We start from the raw sequence: 18,327 nt of genomic DNA, 5'->3' as shown, positions 1-18,327 counted from the left end.
GCCCCCCCCCCTCCCCAGCAGACCAGGGACACGGGGAGCAGAGCCTCTGAGGCTTTGCTCTGGCAAAGCCTCAGAGGCGAGGGACCCCGCCGCGGCTGCGGCTTCAGTCCGGGAGCCTGTGTTCTGCTGGGGACGGTCCCCAGCAGACCACAGGCTCCCGGACTGAAGCCGCAGCCGCGGGGGGGTCCCGCGCCTCTGAGGCTTTGCCAGAGCAAAGCCTCAGAGGCGCGGGGAACCGCCGCTGCTGCCGCTTCAATCTGGGTGCCTGTGGTCTGCTGGGGACGGTCCCCAGCAGACCACAGGCACCCAGATTGAAGCGGCAGCAGTGGCGGTTCCCCGCGCCTCTGAGGCTTTGCTCTGGCAAAGCCTCAGAAGTGCGGGAACCCGCCCGGTGCCCCTGGTCTGCTGGAGACGGTCTCCAGCAGACCAGGGGCACCGGAGCAGCTTACCAACGGGGCTTTCTCGCCCGACTTCCGGGGCGAGAAAGCCCCGTTCGTAAGTGCGGATCCGACGTAAGTCGGATCCGCGTAAGTCGGGGACTGCCTGTACAGTAAATTCAATATTCACTGACATTACAAATGAGGCCTTTATATATAATTGTCTTTTAATTGGTTAGTATCCAGTACTGTCCATCCATGTTATATGTTACCCTTTCTGCTGGTTGTCACTTTCTGGTATAAGCTTTGCTGGGCAGGAAACAGGAATAGCTAGCTTCTCTGTTGCATTGGTGACACTGCTCTGTGATACACCAGTAGTTGACATAGAGCCAGTTGGTTTTTTATGGATGCTGTCTTCCAGATAACCTACTGAATGGACAGTAACTAATTTATCGAATGTTGTTGTGTCAGGATTTAGTATTGGCGTCCAGACACTGAACAAGATTGTTTTGAATAACATGTGCCTCAGTTAGGATACAGTGTCACTGACCTCAAATTGTGACTTATGCTAACAGTGAATTTGTTTATCTGATGTATAGATACTATGCGACTTTTTGGTTACCACTTGGTTTTTTGTTGTGTTGGCTGTTGTGTTTTTACCTCTGTGATGGTTAAACAGTTTAGCAATGTTATGCACATTGTAAATTATGTAAATCAATAATACAATACAGCAATAATAAAGTGATGCAGCAGTACTACCATTCATTTTACACAGTAGCCAACTTTAAGTTAATTAATAGTGATTTCTAGCTGATTGCCAATTTAAATGTCCTTATATGGTATATTGAGGGGCATTTGACCAGTCTCTTATTTATAAAACATTTCTTTTTCCTTTTCTTGATACTTGGGCATTTCTTTACTGTATATCATTATCTTCTAGTGTTTTTGTGGTGAGATATCTTTTGATGTCTTTAATCTGTAGGATGCAACCTTAAATGGCTTAAATTAATTAACAAAATAAACATTTTGTTTGTTTGCTTGTTTTACATTTAAGCCTGTTGAAACGGTTTAATTAGCTTTATGCTTAGATTATTTTTAACCATTTAACTATGGCATTCTTATAACTATATATTAAAAATGCAAACAAATTTATAAAAATTAACATTTTGTTAATATCACATTTATCTTCTGAGGTTTCCTCTCACATTTTTCTTTGATTAAAAAAATCTGCAATTAATAACACAGATTTTTTGGTTTGCAATTGCATTATTTGTTGATGAAGAAATATATATACATATATTTATGAAACCATTTTGATCTTTGCAAAACTGGTATTAATAATATGATTATACCCCATTCATGATAGTAGCATAGTGTGGTACTACTTATATTTTTTTTAAAGGGGGTATAAAATTGACTTTTGTTGCAACAAAATGAAATTCATAAAAAATAGTCATGTGACATACAACATACAGCACAGGACAACATACATAACAAAAAGAGCAAACTTACAATTCTAGCAATAAGACAAATACCACAAAACAAATGCAAACACAATCTTTATGGTGACAGTTGATTCACGGTAGTTCTTCAGCTGGTACCAGCTTTTTCTGGTTTTCTCAAAAACAAAATGAAATTTTTTTTACCCCTTTGGGGGTGGAGACTATTGATTAAAATATTTCTTTCTTTTACAAATATCTTTGCTGATTCCTCTGTTTTGCCTGCAATTATTCCCATACTTTATCCATTTTTATTCTGTAAGCAAGCCAAGTCAGTGACTTCTGCTCCTCAAGGTTTGAGGGTGAATTATTCTGATATTCAATCATTAAATACATGAGGTGGTATATCTTATTTTCTTTTTTATAAAGAAGACCAGGTTAGTAAATTTCTTCGCTGTGCTAAGCTTTAAGATTATTCACCAACAATCACCAAGAAGCATTATTACTGAAAAGTTTTGGTTTTTAGCATGAGCTGTATTTCCAATTACTATTTCAGCATGCTTAAATGTTTTTCTTCTTTCAAAAAAAAAAAAAAAAAAAAAAAAAGGATGTATATTATACATTGTTAAAGGGTTACTTGTGAACATTACATTTATCTCAGTGTTATACTGTAACATTAGCATCAATGTCTCTTACAAATGGATGTTTAAGTATCTTGTTATACTAAGCTTTTTATTTAGACAATTTATTTTTGAGGCCAATATGTGTGTTTTAATTCCTTCTGAAAATGTTTTCAGATACTTCAATGTAATTAATTTTTTGGGACTTGAATGAATTAAAAGGTGGGAGTATCAAAACTTTTGTAGACCCCCCCCTTTTGTGTTTGTTTTCAGATTTTAGCACTGTGCATACACAATTTCTTTCCTACTTAGGCTTACCCTCTTATTTTAAGTTTGGTTTAACACCTTTTTTCACCTTTCTTTCTGGAGAATTACAATTTGAACTTTTTTGATTTCAGGTAGTTTGTTTGTTGACCAGGTATATTTATTATCCGGAGCTGCCAACTAGGTTATTTGAACTATGAGACACTTTCTGGATTGCTTTTAGATCAAAAGCTATTAACAGCACAGACTCTGTCTTAAAAGGGGGCACAATTATCTTCCACCAAAGTTCTGATTAGTTTTTACTTTCGAGTTCTGCTCAGCAATCTGAAAAAGAAAACTATAATCCTTCATTAGCCATATCAGATTTTACATACATTATGTAAAAATATAAGTTTTTTTATACTCACAATTTTCAAGTGACAGTCTGATTACTTAGAGCCACTTTAAGGTTCAGCGTTTCATTTGTACTAACTTTCCCTTTTTTCCTTTACTTTTTGCTTTTATTTGTTATCATAACCAAAAAACAAGAATCCAGAATCTCTCCCCATTTTCCTTGTTCTGGCTGCCTTTTACCAGCCACAACTTGATCTATAACAAGATATTGAACTTTATAAAGCATTCAAATACCTTGAGGGTTAAATGCTAATCACCAAAATCAAATAACACTAGTTTTCTGTGTCTGGAAAAATCGTCTTATAAGTTTTGCAACTTTGAATGAAATGGCTTTGTTCAAAACAAAACAAAACCAATTTATTTTAAGTCTAAAATACAGAATTTCATAAACCTGCAAAACAGATTGTTGGTTAGGTCCTAAAAAAACCTCACATTTACACAATGTTTAAATATTCACACACAGATACATACATATTCTTTTCTTAACATTTCTTTGTACACTGTTTTAATTACTTCTGCAGAGCTGTACACAAATTACATTCTTTTTTATACCTTTGAGGTAGTTACGTTCCAATAGAAACCCCTTATGTTCTTTTGGCAAATTTGACTAAAATGTTCATAGTCAAATGAGTATTAGATTGTCACTTTGCTTGGATTATTTACAGACGTTCCTTTGGAAAAGGGCTCATTTTTCCATTAGAAAGTCTGCGTCGCACTCCTAGGGGCGGCGCTGCGTTCCTGGAGCATGGGGTGCGCGAATGGCTCGGGCTGGCCCTGCTCCTATGTATTTGAACCTAGGACAATGGACATGGCTCAGTCAATAGTATGGATTTTACTATCACCCCCTAGGCCAGGCAAAGTATTAAGTCAAGGTACCCCAATATTTATAGACAGAAATGAACAATCAGTGATACACACTGTACATATCTTGTGCATTGATGACAGGTTTGGTACCTTTCCTTGTACTTTCCTACAAAGTATTCACTACTTGTTGTTATGCTTTCACTCTTGGGCTACGTCTAGACTGCAAGCCTCTTTCGAAAGAGGCTTTTTCAAAAGATACTTTCGAAAAAGCCTCTTTCGAAAAAGAGCGTCTAGACTACAACCAGTACTTTTGAAAAAGCAAGCCTCTTTTTCAAAAGAGAGCACCCACGCAGTCTGGATGCTCTCTTTCGAAAAAGTACAGTTTGCTAAACATAGCGCCTTTTTTCAAAAGAGCACTTTTGAAAAAAGGCGTTCTTCCTCGTAAAACAAGGTTTTCTGTGGTCGAAAAAACTGCCGCGTTCTTTTGATTTACTTTCGAAAGAACGTGGCAGCAGTCTAGATGCAGGGGAAGTTTTTTTCGAAAAAGACCATTTTCTTTTCGAAAAAACACTGTAGTCTAGACACACATTTGTTGTTTAAGACTGGTTTATCATGTACTCAGCTGGGTGTCCCTGTAAGGTCCTCATAGACAGTATTTACATACTTTACGTGCTTTTATCAGTGCTAGCAGTTCTAGTGCTGAGAGACACTGACTTGCAGGTAAACATTTGCTTTTGACATGGCCTGTCTATTACTCATAGTATAATTCTTGCTTACTTTGGTTCAAGCACCAGGCCATGCTTCAGGCTCTTTCGTTCTCCTAAAACTAATTATTGCATCCTCCTTATCATTCAGAATTCAAACTATCTTTGCATCTATTGGATCTGAACACTTTGGTTCAGGCATCTGCCCTGTGGAGTGCACACATTCAAAGCTGTTTTTGAAAAGGCAGGAACTTGGACTTCTCTACAAGCAGCAGCAGTGAAATGATTCAAAGTGCTCAGCTATGTAGAAGCACTGACATGGGCCCCAGGTGAGAATTCAGTTCTAGAGAGTCAGTTCAAGAGATGATTTCACACAGAATGCTTCAGTTCCATGTGTACTGTTGTATGTAATACAAGCACTGCATCCATTCCTGTATGGGTCATGTGCCTCTGATATTATCTCCTTTTTTTAGCCCCTTCTGTGATTTGACCAGCTGTCAATGCTACTCCATTCAGGAACTGGAGGCTTAGAGGGGCTCCTTTCGGCCACGTTCCAGAAGGCACTCTCTACTCCCTTCCCCCTCACGTGACATAAAAAAGCTACAGTGTATACTTGCCTTTTCATGCCGTGGTTGCCCATTCTGATGCCAAAACACTATGACCATGAAGCCTAAAGTAATTCAAAGCATTGCCATGCTCATAGCTCTTGTGCTGTTCAGAACTTCGAGAGTACCCACATGTTGCTCCACCATGAACAGGATGAGGAGCAGGAGGATGAGAAGGATGAGGATGAACCTCAGCATGGCCCAGAGGTCCTGATCAGGCAAGTCCTGGTGCTCATGCTATTGTGCTTGCCACTCAGTGTGCTGTACACAATAGAATGCCATTTCTGGCGTCAGGAGACGAGATCAGACTGGTGGGACTGCATGGTCATGCAGAGATGGGGCGATCAGCAGTGGTTACAGAACTTCAGCATGTGCAAGACCACTTTCCTGGAACTCTGTGAATGGCTCACCCCTGCCCTGAGCTGATAAGAGACCCACATGGGACTTGCTTTCACCATGCAGAAGCATGTGGCCATTGAGCTCAGGAAGCTTGGCACGCCAGACAACTACCACTCAGTCGGGGACTGGTTCAGGATGGGGAAATCCACAGTCAGTGCTCATACAAGTAGCCAAGGCCATCAATAACATCCTTTTACAGAAGGCCGTGACTCTGAGAAATGTGGACAACATCACGGAGGGGTTTGCTGCCATGGGCTTCCCTAACTGTGGAGGTGCCATGGACGGCACATCATCCCCATTCTGACCCCAACCACCGTATCTCAGAGTAGAGCAACTGAAAGGGGTACTTCTCCATGTTGCTGCAGGTACTTGTGGATCACAATGGATGTTTCACTAACATCAATGTGGGTTGGGAAAGGCACATGATGCACACATCTTTCAGAACTGCTGCTTCTTCTGAAAGGGGGTGGGGAGACCGGCTCCAAGGTCAAGAGCACCTCTTGACTCTCAGGCACCATCATCTAACTGGTCTCCTTCTCCTTCTCCACTTCTTCCTCCTCCTCCTCCTCCTCCTCTTCCTTCTCCTCCTTTCAGCTCTCTGCCACCCCACCTTCCTGTAGGCTGATGCCAGGCATGACTTGGGAAGTCTGCACAACCGGGGTTGAGGAGCTGGCCACTCTCTCCACTCCACAAAAATGACATCCAGTTGGTTGTAGGAGCGGCACGTGTGAGGGGCCACCCCAGAGCATCTTGGCCTTCTGATAAGCAGGCACAGCTCCTTGATTTTCAGCCGGCCCTGGTTGAGGGCCCTAGAATGGCTTTTCTTCGTGAGGCTGGTGACAATCCTGCCATAGATATTAGCATTCCTTTTCCTGGCCTGGAGGTCATAAAGGATGGACTTCTCCCGCCCATACCTCAATGAGGACCAGAATTTCCCATGCATTCCAGGGTGGAGCTCTTCTGCACCCTGGGAAGCAGAGGCCATAGGAGCAGAAGTATTCACAGCCGTTGAGGGAATGTTGGGGGTACTCACTGTAGTTAGGTGGATTTACCGCCAAGGTATCCTCACAGGTCTCTGGCTCCGTCGATGATGATAACCAGAAGGCTGCTTGCGTGTGTGCTCAATGATGTGGGTCCAATGACCACAGAAGAACCTGAGAGGGCCCCCAAAGACCACAAACCAGATAAAGATTGAAGGTGCCAGGCCAGGTTTATTGTTAAGCACTGAACCACTACGCATATGTACTTGCCACAATGGAATGACTCAATCAGTGGAAAATTTCCACTGCCCCCTAGGTCATACACCACTTTATACACAGGTACAAACAACTCACACCTCACTGCTGACATATCAGGTTGCCACCCTCTGACACTACTTAGATACCACCCATCACCCTGTACCTTGTGGTTTGTTTAGATCATATCTAGCCATCATGCTGTCATTTTAGACCTTTTCCTGAACCTGGGTTTGTATCTGTGAGGAGTGGGTACCAAGCTCTTTTTTAATGAACTAGTGGTACCACGTGATTTCAACTTATGACCAGTACCAATTATTGTTCTGTACCTGGGCCTATTGCCAATTAGTGTTTTGCACACTCAGTCCTGTTTGTGCCAAGTTCTGTGAGCTGGGGCCTACCTTTTGCTCACAGCTTAACTTTGCTTTATGTTAGCCATATGTCCATTGTTAGCTAGGTCTCAGACCTCAGACCAGGCTTTTGCTGCATTGGCTTATGTTTTAGGCCTTCATCTTACTACACACAAGTTGTCGTGTGTCGCGATGTACTGCTCGCTCACCAAAGGCTCATGAAGCTGGACGCATGGGACAGGCTATTCTACAGTTCCATGGGGCTTTTGAGCTCAGCGGGAGAGCAGTCGAGATGCAAGGTGTGGACAGAGCGGTCATAGCGGACAGCTGCGAAAGGCCTCCTAGAGGCGAATGGGGCCAGATTTCCAGCAACACAGCATCTACGCTAGTGTAATTTCGGACAAGCATGGTTGTGAAAAGCAGGACTACAGGATTCAAATTCCACGATCCCTAAGGGCAGAGCAACAGGCTTGGTAGTATGGACAAATCACTTAGATAAATAATCATAGGGTGCTAAATTTGGGGTAAAGTCCTAGTTTAGACCACGCCTAGAGATTGGCTCTGCTGCAGGCCTTGCTTTCAGACTGTCTCTGCTGCAGGCCCTTATTCCTGAATCTGTATGCAGTACAACTCAGATTAGAATTTATGGGATATACTCTGGACAACTGTTTTCATACCGAAGGACAGCTTTCTGGAAATTCAGAACTCAGTAGCTTCTGCAAAGCTTTAACTAAAGAATGCATAAGATGTTTCTGTGATTTCAATGACTTATACAAACACAAATTTCTGTTTAGCAAATTCTAGATACTTAACCACTAAGTTCCCTTTGTATATCTCCAAACTTAAACCTGCTTTAAGGCAGCAGCTAAGGATCCCCAAGCATGGAAGAGTCCTGAAGTGGCATGGACTTGGGCATAATACATTTTAGACCAGTCTGTCCCCCAGACCATGCATAGTAAGGGTTCTAAGGCAAGTGAAAGACAGGGTAGAAACATGTCAATGATAGATTGGTAGTAAATGTACTTTGGGAATCCTGGCTGATGGTGCAACCCCTTCTGAACTGTTATTTTCCAGTCCATGTTACAAGCAGTCTTGGAGTCACTCTAACTTGCGCTGGGGTATGAAAGGAAAGAAAAAGCAAGGAAATACAAAACTTTGTGGATAATGCGTTTTCATTATTATTTCTTCCATTTAATTGTATTTAGCAAAGAAGCATCTCCTTCCATGGGTTACTTACACTTCAAACTCAAAGCTGTAATTTCCAGCTTAAGGAGACATACCCATGCTAACTCTAATCATTAGTGTCATAAAAATCGACCTGCCACTCACAATGCCATTGCTATATTCTATTTTTAGCAAGCTAGCTCTATCACTGCTACCATGGGTAGGTCTCCTCAAGCTGGAAATTATACTTTCACACTTGAAGTATAGGCATACTCTAAGTCTGGTGCATGGTGACAGTTGCAGAATGTTTCTGCTCTTGGAGCAAGACACGTGGTTTACTGTTAAAGTTGAACAATTAATTAATATAACTGGACATTTAAAAAAAATTACCACACTGGTAGAAAAAAAAATCATTTTTTTCCAAGCCCTTGTTTTTCGATATAGGCATTTTGGAAAAAGCAGTGTAGGAACTTCACCTGGTTGACCTAAAATGGGCAAAATGGATGAATAATGTCTCCAGTATTTCCTCTTCTTGTTTCTTTTCTATAGTTCCATGAACAGTGAATTTCACCTGGTCAAAGTATTGCCAGTTCTGTCATCTTTAAAGTAACATGTACGCTATTTTCTTTCAGAGACTGACAGGTAATTTCACTGGCATTTCAGTGACCATTTCAGCTTAAATCACACAATTTCTATAGTGATTCTCCTTTTTTTAGTGTACATTAAATTTGCATTTACTGCACACTATTGCACAACAATAGCTATAGATAGTTCATATGCTTAAGTACTATTGTTACTGTACAGATAGAAAAAAAGGAACACTGGACATTAAAGCATGCATTCTCAATAAAGCATGTGTTGCATACTAATAATATTTAAAATAATACCACAAAAGATTGTATATTTTAAATGAATTGTCTTACCCACATGATGATCAACACCTTACATTGTAACATTTTAAATATTTTTAAAACTATCAATTTTTTGCCATCTATACTATTTGTAAAATTTAAGTAACTGGTTTTGGCATAGTGATGGATATCAGTTCCATAGAATTGTCTTCTGAATGCATGATGTTTGCTCAGTTGCTTTGGAGAAATATCAGTGTGTTTTCAACAGGGCTTGGAAATTTGGGTATGTTCCAGAATGCTATCCAAATTATGGATGGGATCTCTATAAAAAGCTATAATAAAGGACTAGAGAACAAGAGGAAAATGCAGATGTGCAGTATAGTGTAGGATCTGACCTTGTATGCAAAAGTAATAGTGTGTGAGCTGCCTCAATTTTAACTGTCATGTAAAAGAACCAAACTTGAAGGCCTTGTTTGATTAATAGGCTTCTAAATACCACTGTGACAAATCTTGTACATTTTAAATATATTGGAATAGATCCTTAGGTCAAGCCATGATATGCTTAGTTGCTTAGTACATAACCTAAAGAAGGATGTAAAAGTGATGAGTGGTGTCTTTCCTCTAATCCTGTGGGCAAGTTCAGCCTCCAACAGAATTTAAAATATATCCAGGACTGCCCAGACCCTTTTTTTTCTCTGTAGGAGCACAAAGTCTAGGAAAACCATCTAACATTAAACAAAGGCGAACAAGATTTATGACCACCAAGATCTTTGAAATAATAACAGTTGGTTTCTTGAAAATGAGAACACTTTTAGGTTACACATTTGAAAGAAAAGCACAGTTTGCATCTATCAATAGGTATCATTTTGTAGTCAGACAAGAAGATTCAGACAGTGAAAAAGTCAAGATCTTATGCCTAAATGCCTTGATTAGCCTTTTTCACTTTCAGGCAATGTTCAGAAGTTTGTGAAACTGAGAGAAATTTGGATACACTTTTAAAACCAGTTCTTAGATCTTTAGATCAAACAAATCTGGATTATTATAGTAATGGTTTAGATGCTGTGATTATGGAAACAATAAGGATATGTGATGAGGCAGATAGGCCCTACACAGGCAACGAGAGGGTTATTGAAAGGTTGTGGATCCAATTTATCTATCTTTAGTACATCTGCAGCAGATGTCAGACATGGATAGAGGATGTAAAAGGTGGATATCTGCCTAGTTCAAGACTATTTAGGAATAAGAGCAGCAAAATGTGGCTTCTGATGTGAGAAAAGTCTGACTATAGCCCAAAGATTGAGTTAACATGATGCTTAGGTGATCCTCCTGCTGCAAGAGATTATCTGATCCTAGGTAACTAATTGAGGTATGGATTGTTGAAGACAAGAACTGAATAGAAGGGTGGGATCCTACAGAACTTCATCGGACAATTTTGTGTTTTTGTTTCTAATTTCATTTGGATTGTAACATGCCAGAAAGGGTAAGACCGATATGTGTGTTGGCCAGAGGGCTAAAACGCTACTACAGCTCAAGAGGCAGCAAACTACCAGTGAAGACTCCAGGGTGGTCAAGTTGGGATATGATGGGCCGTAAGAAGGCACTGCACAGGGCCCAACAAAAAAATGAAAATATAAGAATGGCTCTTATTCAAAAAGTGGAATTGGTTTAATAACAATCTTTCTAGCTGGAAGTAACGGGGTGGCACTCACCTCTCACAAGCACCCTCCTCTGGCTAAGTATGTATTTCTGCACTCTTTTCTGTTCAAAATCCACTTCAGCAACTCAACTTTCCATCCGATTCACACACATTCTATGTTCAATAAGACAAAACTCCTTTTGGGGTACACATTTAGCAGGGGCCCATCTTGGTGCCCTCTATATAGTGTCTCTGAGTCCATTCCCTCAGTCAGTTCCCCACTCTACATGAGAGTGGAGTCCCCAGGGCTTCCCTTCTTGGAGATACCATCTTTACCCTTACCTCTGGGTTTTATTTCAGAGTCCATCAGTCTCCAAAGCTCACTACATGGACCTGGTGGGTCAGAAGCCTTTCATCACCCAGAGGGAGCTATTTGCTTCAGTCACTTCAGTCTTCTTAAGATACTGTCACATTGGCTGTGTCTGCATTGGCATCCCTTTCCGGAAAAGGGATGCTAATGTAGACTTCGGAATAGCAAAATCCGCGGGGGATTTAAATATCCCCCGCGGCATTTGCATTTACATGGCTGCCGTTTTTTTCCGGCTTGGGGATAAGCCGGAGAAAAGCATCAGTCTAGACGTGATTCTCCAGAAAATAAGCGATCCTCCGGAAAAGGGCTTATTTTCCGGAGAATCACGTCTAGACTGGCACTTTTCTCCGGCTTATCCCCAAGCCGGAAAAAAGCGGCAGCCATGTAAATGCAAATGCCGCGGGGGATATTTAAATCCCCCTTGGATTTTGCTATTCCGATGTGTCTAATCTGCATCCCTTTTCCGGAAAAGGGGTGCAGTGTAGATACAGCCATTGTGTTTTACCTCTAGCCTGATACAGGATCTATGCCTGCATAGCTAACGCTTTTACACAGGGGCTACGTCTACACTGGCCCCTTTTCCGGAAGGGGCATGTAAATTTCAGCAGTCGTCGTAGGGAAATCCGCGGGGGATTTAAATATCCCCCGCGGCATTTAAATAAAAATGTCCGCCGCTTTTTTCCGGCTTTTAAAAAAGCCGGAAAAGAGCGTCTACACTGGCCCCGATCCTCCGGAAAAAGTGCCCTTTTCCGGAGGGTCTTATTCCTACTTCCCTACGACGACTGGTGAAATTTACATGCCCCTTCCGGAAAAGGGGCCAGTGTAGACGTAGCCAGGGTAAATATCTGGCTGGCTCAGATCAACTGACTCAGTTTTGTGGGGCTAGGGCTGTAGGGCTAAAAATTGCTGTGTAGAAATTGAGCTCGGGCCTAAGCCCAAGCTTTGGGATCCTTCACCCTCAGAGGGTCCTAGAGCTCAGGCTCCAGCCCGAGCCCAAACATCTACCCAGCAAACTGTCAGCCCCAGAGCCCAAGACTGAGTCAGATGGCATGGGCCAACTACAGGTTTTTAATTACTGTGGAGACATACTCAGAGGCCATACTCTCTTTTGGGGGCTCCAGCCCTAGTGTAATGCAAATGGTTGTTGTTATTGTTGATGATGATATCATAATTTTTTATGAAAGACCAAATATTTAGGGAAGATCCTTTGTCCAAGTTAAGCCTCCTTTGCACTGTGGAATGATGTAAAAGTGTCTTACAGCTGTCATAAAGGAGCAACTGATTCCCTTGGCTGCGGTGAGGGAGGATCTCTGCTGCTGTAAAGCTGCATAGCCAGTTTTATGCCTTATGGTTCCCCTTCTGTGTAGGGTGAGTTTAGAGATGGGTTGAGGATATGATTGCCAGCATAGGGCAGTATATGTTAGACCAATGGAAAACAGAAGATGTATTTTAGGACTGGAGGAGATGAAACAGCTGAGGGTCAAGCCCTTAGGTTTTCTTATGAACAGTAGTATTTTAATTATATATTATCTTTAGGGCTGCAGGTTTGTCATCATTAGGAAAAACGTCATGGACATCATAATTTTCCTGTTTGTCAGTGACTTTTGTGTTTGTGTATGTTTAACGAACTCATCCTGCGGCAGGGACTTCTGTGGGATTGGGGTTGACATTGCAACCTCACAGCATTATTCAGGTTTTGTCTGGCTACTCTTCTATCATGACAGGGTTGTGACCAGGCCATATTTCAGTGAGTGGCATTGTAACCTGGTGTATGAGATAGCAGTGCAGCATGAGTTTGGCCTGACCGCCCCTCCATCAAGGGGCAGTTGAACCAAATCTGAGCAGTGCTGGAACTTTGTATGCCAGGTTGCAACTCTCAGACTAGCTGCAGAAGCTGAGGATGAGTACAGGGTAAGCTGGGAGCTCAGTCCAACCCCTCAGAACAGGAGTCAGTACTGCAGGGTGAGTGTGGGACAGGCTTACTTCAACTCCCATCCACCCTCAGGACCTCTTCTCCTCAGTAGGCTCAGAGTAAGGGTACGTCTACACAATAGTGCTTATTCAGTTATTCCGAAATAACATAGTCTACACTACAAGCAGTTATTTCAACATAATGTCAAAATAATGGCAAGCTGGAGGACTTCTTACTCTGACTCCTTTAACTCTCATTTCATGAGGAGTAAGGGAATTCAGAGGAAGAATTCTCTACCTCGGACTTCCTGCTGTGTAGACAGTGCCAAAAGCTCTTTTGACTTAAGCTACGCAATTGACGTAGCTCAAGTTGTGTAGCTTACTTTGGCTTTAGCCCTGCTGTGTAGATGTGCCCTAAGGTTGCAGTGCCATGACAGAAGGGGAACTGCAGGTGATCGGTGCCCCCTTGTTGGGATAACTGGGAGGTGGCAAGGGAGAAGGATGTTGGCAAATGAGAAACTGTTGAATTTCATTTGTCATAGTATTGTTTTTTCCATAATTCATGGAGTGGTCACAGTAAATTTTGTAAGTCATAACTTTACCATGGTTGTGTTCTGATTTTTGATAAAAAACACTGTGACAAATCTGCAACCCTTATTACACTATCTTTAAGACAACTGTAGTGTTTGCTATCATTGACAGTCCTATCCAATATTTATTTAAAAGCATACTTTTTTGTTATTTCACCTTATTTCATATTTTGTGAACATTATTGATCACGCTAGATTTTTTTGATGATTTTGTCTTTTTTTCTTGCTTGGATAGAATTCGGTTTTCCAAGAAACAATATGGAATGTTCAATTTCTTTCTTCTTGTAAATTTACATGTACAAAAACTTCCACGGGAGTTAGTACTGAATATAGTGTACCTAGTCTGTTCATATGTTTAAGTCTGAAAGAATAAAAGGTACAAAAGCTTTATACTATGAATTTACTAGTGTGTTCAGGCTTTTATTTAATTTGAATAAATATGAGTTTATGAGTTTTATTTAATTTGTATAAATATGAGTATGTAAGAGTTTAAGATTGATCTGCAGTTTTACTGTATTAAATAGGATTTAGTCTTGAACCATCTTTAGTGAGACAGTTTTGTTTTTGTGAAGTTTTTAGATGCTTGCACAATAAGAATGAATCTGACTTCACCAGCAAAGTATCTTTACAACATTCATGGAGCAAAAATTGAAGATCTCACCAATGGTAAGTAGAAGTGTGTGCAAAATTCATGAGTATTTGGAGTATTATTAATTCAGAGAGAGAGGGTGGCTGGAATTAACCAATATTTTGATCTCCAATGAGAGTGCATGGACTTGTACCACAAATTGAAAATATGTTAGTAAATAAATATATAGGCATGATCTTTAGTATTTTGTTTCCATGATTTATTTGCTGTGTATGTATGGGTACGTCTAGACTAAAGACTTTTGTCGACAGAGGCTTTGTTGACAGATACTGTCGACAAAGCCTCTGTCGACAAAGAGTGTCTAGACTACATCCAGTTCTGTCGACAAAGCAAGCCGCTTTGTCAACATGGGAGTGTAGACGCAAAGGATAGTGTAGATGCAATAACGCCTTCTGTCGACAGAACTCTGTCAACAAAAGGTGTTATTCCTCATAGAATGAGGTTTACCACCGTTGACAAAACTGCTGAGTTCTTTCAACGTTATGTTTTCAGAACTTGGTGGTAGTGTAGAGGCAGGTATTGTTTTGTCAACAGAAGTCCACTTTTGTCAACAAAACCATGTAGTCTAGACACACTCCATGGGTGTGTCTAGACTACATGCCTCCTTCGACGGAGGCATGTAGATTAGCCAGATCGGAAGAGGGAAATGAAGCCGCGATTAAAATAATCGCGGCTTCATTTAAATTTAAATGGCTGCCCCGATCTGCCGATCAGCTGTTTGTCGGCAGATCGGGGCAGTCTGGACGCGATGCGCCGACAAAGAAGCCTTTCTTCATCGGCACAGGTAAACCTGGTTTCACGAGGCTTACCTGTGCCGATGAAGAAAGGCTTCTTTGTCGGCGCGTCGCGTCCAGACTGCCCCGATCTGCCGACAAACAGCTGATCGGCAGATCGGGGCAGCCATTTAAATTTAAATGAAGCCGCGATTATTTTAATCGCGGCTTCATTTCCCTCTTCCGATCTGGCTAATCTACATGCCTCCGTCGAAGGAGGCATGTAGTCTAGACACACCCTATGTGTTTGTTAGCAGACAGAATATATATATGAAAATTCCTAGGCCAGGAACTGTTCCAAACTATATGTTTATGAAGTGTTACGAGTATCAACAGCACTATGTGCTGAAGTGCAGTTTTACAATCTAGCCAGAATAAAAAACTGGCTGCTTCCTTCCCCCCAGCTCCAGGAGCAATAAGTAATATACACTAATTCTCTATACAGTACTGTCAATATGCTCTCAAACACTTAAAAATCACGAGCTAGAGCCCCAAAATCTGGGATTGACTTAAAAATAATAAGATTTAAAAAAAAATTGTTTTAAAATAATAAATCTGTTTTTTATTTGCCTTCTAATTTCTGGGTCTTTAGAATTTATATTCTCAAATATTTCTCTGGAATCAGAAAGATTGTAACTGTTTATTAAAGAAAGCAAGCTTAGAGTCTTTTGTATTCACTTTAAGAAAAACTTCAACTATTGCCTGCAATACATTTATTGCCTGAGGTAAACTGCCTGCAGTTGCTTACAATAAAATCACAAGATCTGGTAACAGTGGCTCTAATACTTAGAATGATGTGTAGGTGTTGGTAACTGTTTCCCCTGTTTCTTTATGTCCTCTAATTCCTTTGCATGAGCATTCAGGAGGGTTCAGAACCAACTCCATATACAGGCAGTCCCCGGGTTACGTACAAGATAGGGACTGTAGGTTTGTTCTTAAGTTGAATTTGTATGTAAGTCGGAACTGGTACATATTGGAGAGGAAACTCTAGGCAAACATTTCTCCAGAGCTCAGTTTTATTCTCCCACACCTCACTTCCCTCAGTCCTTTATTCTCAAGCTGAGGTGTCTGCTGAGAGAAGCCGCTCCGCGTCTCCCTGCTCTGCTGGGGGAGGGGGGGGGCGCTAGCTTCGTGTCTCCCTGGTATGCTGCGGGGAAGCAGCTAGTGTGGGGTTGCCTCACCCCGTTTGTAAGTAGGGATCCGATGTAAGTCGGATCCATGTAACCCGGGGACTGCCTGTACATAATATATTAATTATACAGAAAAATACAGTAAGAGAACATGAAAGTTACAGTTTTTAAAAGTGATGCTTGAAAAGATGATTATTTACAGGCCAAAAAGAGCTCAACTTGTTTTCATATGCCAAGCTGGGAGTACAGGGCTGGTAGTTGGCAAACCATATTTTATTAGTAAATGAAGCATGTTTGATGTGGAAGTGAGAAATAATAAATATGTAACTAATAAGAATATTACGATTCTCATATGTTATTAACTCTTAACTTGACAGCATTAAAATGGAGTGATAGAAAATCTTACCTTCTATGTACACTCAGGCTACGGCAAAGAGCCTATATATTTTCCCATGCTTCATTTGCATACTCTCTTTTGTTCCGTTTTTGCACTAGAGGTTTTTGCTCAAAAACAGGCAGCGTGGCTGTGGCCATTTTGCACAAACCCCCCTTTTTCTGCATGATCCTTATGCCTCTCTGGGACAGTGCCATACTGCAAAAACCCCTAGCGCAAAAACAGAATGAAAGAAAGTATGCAAATGAAGCATGGGAAAATGCTAATCCGTACTTCATTGGCATAGACTCTTGCTGCAAAACTCATAGCATAGCCATAGTCTTAGGGATTCCTGGCATCCCAGAGATAGGGATGAGGCAGGGCAGTCTATACCTCATGCAATCTCCTCAACTCCTGCTCTCACTACAAAGTTGTTTGTCTCCTGAATTAATCTGAATTGCTCAGTACCACTGTCTAAATGATTCAGGAAGATACAGATTGCATAATATCACTTTAAAAAAGAAGCTAAAATAACATTCAGGGATACACACAAATGATTGTGTTTGCAACCTAAATAATAATATTTTAATATACATTTTTTCATATTTTTGAAAGAAAAAGATAAAAAATATTTTGATTGTAAGAAGCTTTAACACCCCCCTACCATTATGCATCATCTTCATGGGTTGAGTCCTGAATCGTCAGAATTTTGGCTCTGACCGCTTCTACTTGAGATCAGGTCAATATACGTTAGCTGACATTAGGAAAAGGCTCTTATCCCAGAGTGGGGAAGAACTGCTGGGTCTGTGAGGGTATGTCTACACAGCAGGGCTTAAGTTGAATTAAGATATGAAACTTCAGCTACATCAATTGTGTAGCTTAAGTCGAAGTAGCTTAATTCGGTTTTTGATACTCTTCCTTCGACTTCCCTTACTCCTCATGAAATGCAGGTTACAGGAATCAGAGTAAGAAGTCCTCCAGCTCGACAAAATAAAGGCTTGCTATGTAGACATTCCCTGTTATTTCGGAATAATGTCAGTTATTCCAAAATAATGCTGCTGTGTAGCCATACCCTCAGATAACTAATATTGAAGGAGCCTGGTTTAGTGTTCTCTATCTCTGCCCTCAGGAAATATAGAGAGGAGAGGTTCATGCCCCATGTAATGCTCCCAGAGGATTGCATTTGATCCTGGGAAAATGTTATTCCTTCAGAATAAAGAAGCCAGCCACTTTCTTTTTCCTCTAGCACTCTTCAAGGATAGCTACTCCCCTAATTTAACTTTGTCAGCATCATCAACCCAACCTCAGAATATTTATATTAAATTATTATTTTGCCATGAGGAATGCAAGCAAGAGAAAAAAAGTGGCAGTCTGAACAGTGTATATCAGTCTAGATGTTGAAAGCCCTCTCTGTCCTTAAAAATTATGAATATCAGAAATGGGAATGTCATGGGACAAAGAAAAGTCCAATGTCATTGCCCCTGCCTGCTTATCAAAAGTTTGCTGCAAACAATTTATGTGTTGGGCCTTCTCAAAGAAAAGGCAACCTAAATATAGGGATTGCTTCCAGATTTGCTTTAATACCTGCATTATTTGACAAACAATATGTGAATAAGTAATTAAATAGTCTTTTGCAATGCACACATATAAGAAGCATAAGCTAAGGTTGAATGTGCAAATTGAACTCTGG

General features: G+C 40.9%; 1 protein-coding gene across 5 annotated transcripts in view; it reads left to right on the top strand.

The window, feature by feature from the left end:
* Positions 1–18,327, top strand: part of DCDC1 (doublecortin domain containing 1) — a 604,418-nt gene that overhangs the window by 114,565 nt on the left and 471,526 nt on the right. For all 5 annotated transcript variants that reach the window (XM_075927782.1, XM_075927784.1, XM_075927785.1 and 2 more), the window contains one exon: positions 14,285–14,378. In XM_075927782.1, the coding sequence (XP_075783897.1) occupies positions 14,285–14,378 (94 nt within the window). The remainder of the gene's footprint in view (positions 1–14,284; positions 14,379–18,327) is intronic.

This window comes from Pelodiscus sinensis, chromosome 4, assembly GCF_049634645.1.
Source record: "Pelodiscus sinensis isolate JC-2024 chromosome 4, ASM4963464v1, whole genome shotgun sequence".
Classification (NCBI taxonomy): domain Eukaryota; kingdom Metazoa; phylum Chordata; order Testudines; family Trionychidae; genus Pelodiscus; species Pelodiscus sinensis.
The sequence above is the reverse complement of the archived record's forward strand: the minus strand, read 5'-3'. Positions and strand labels throughout refer to the sequence as shown.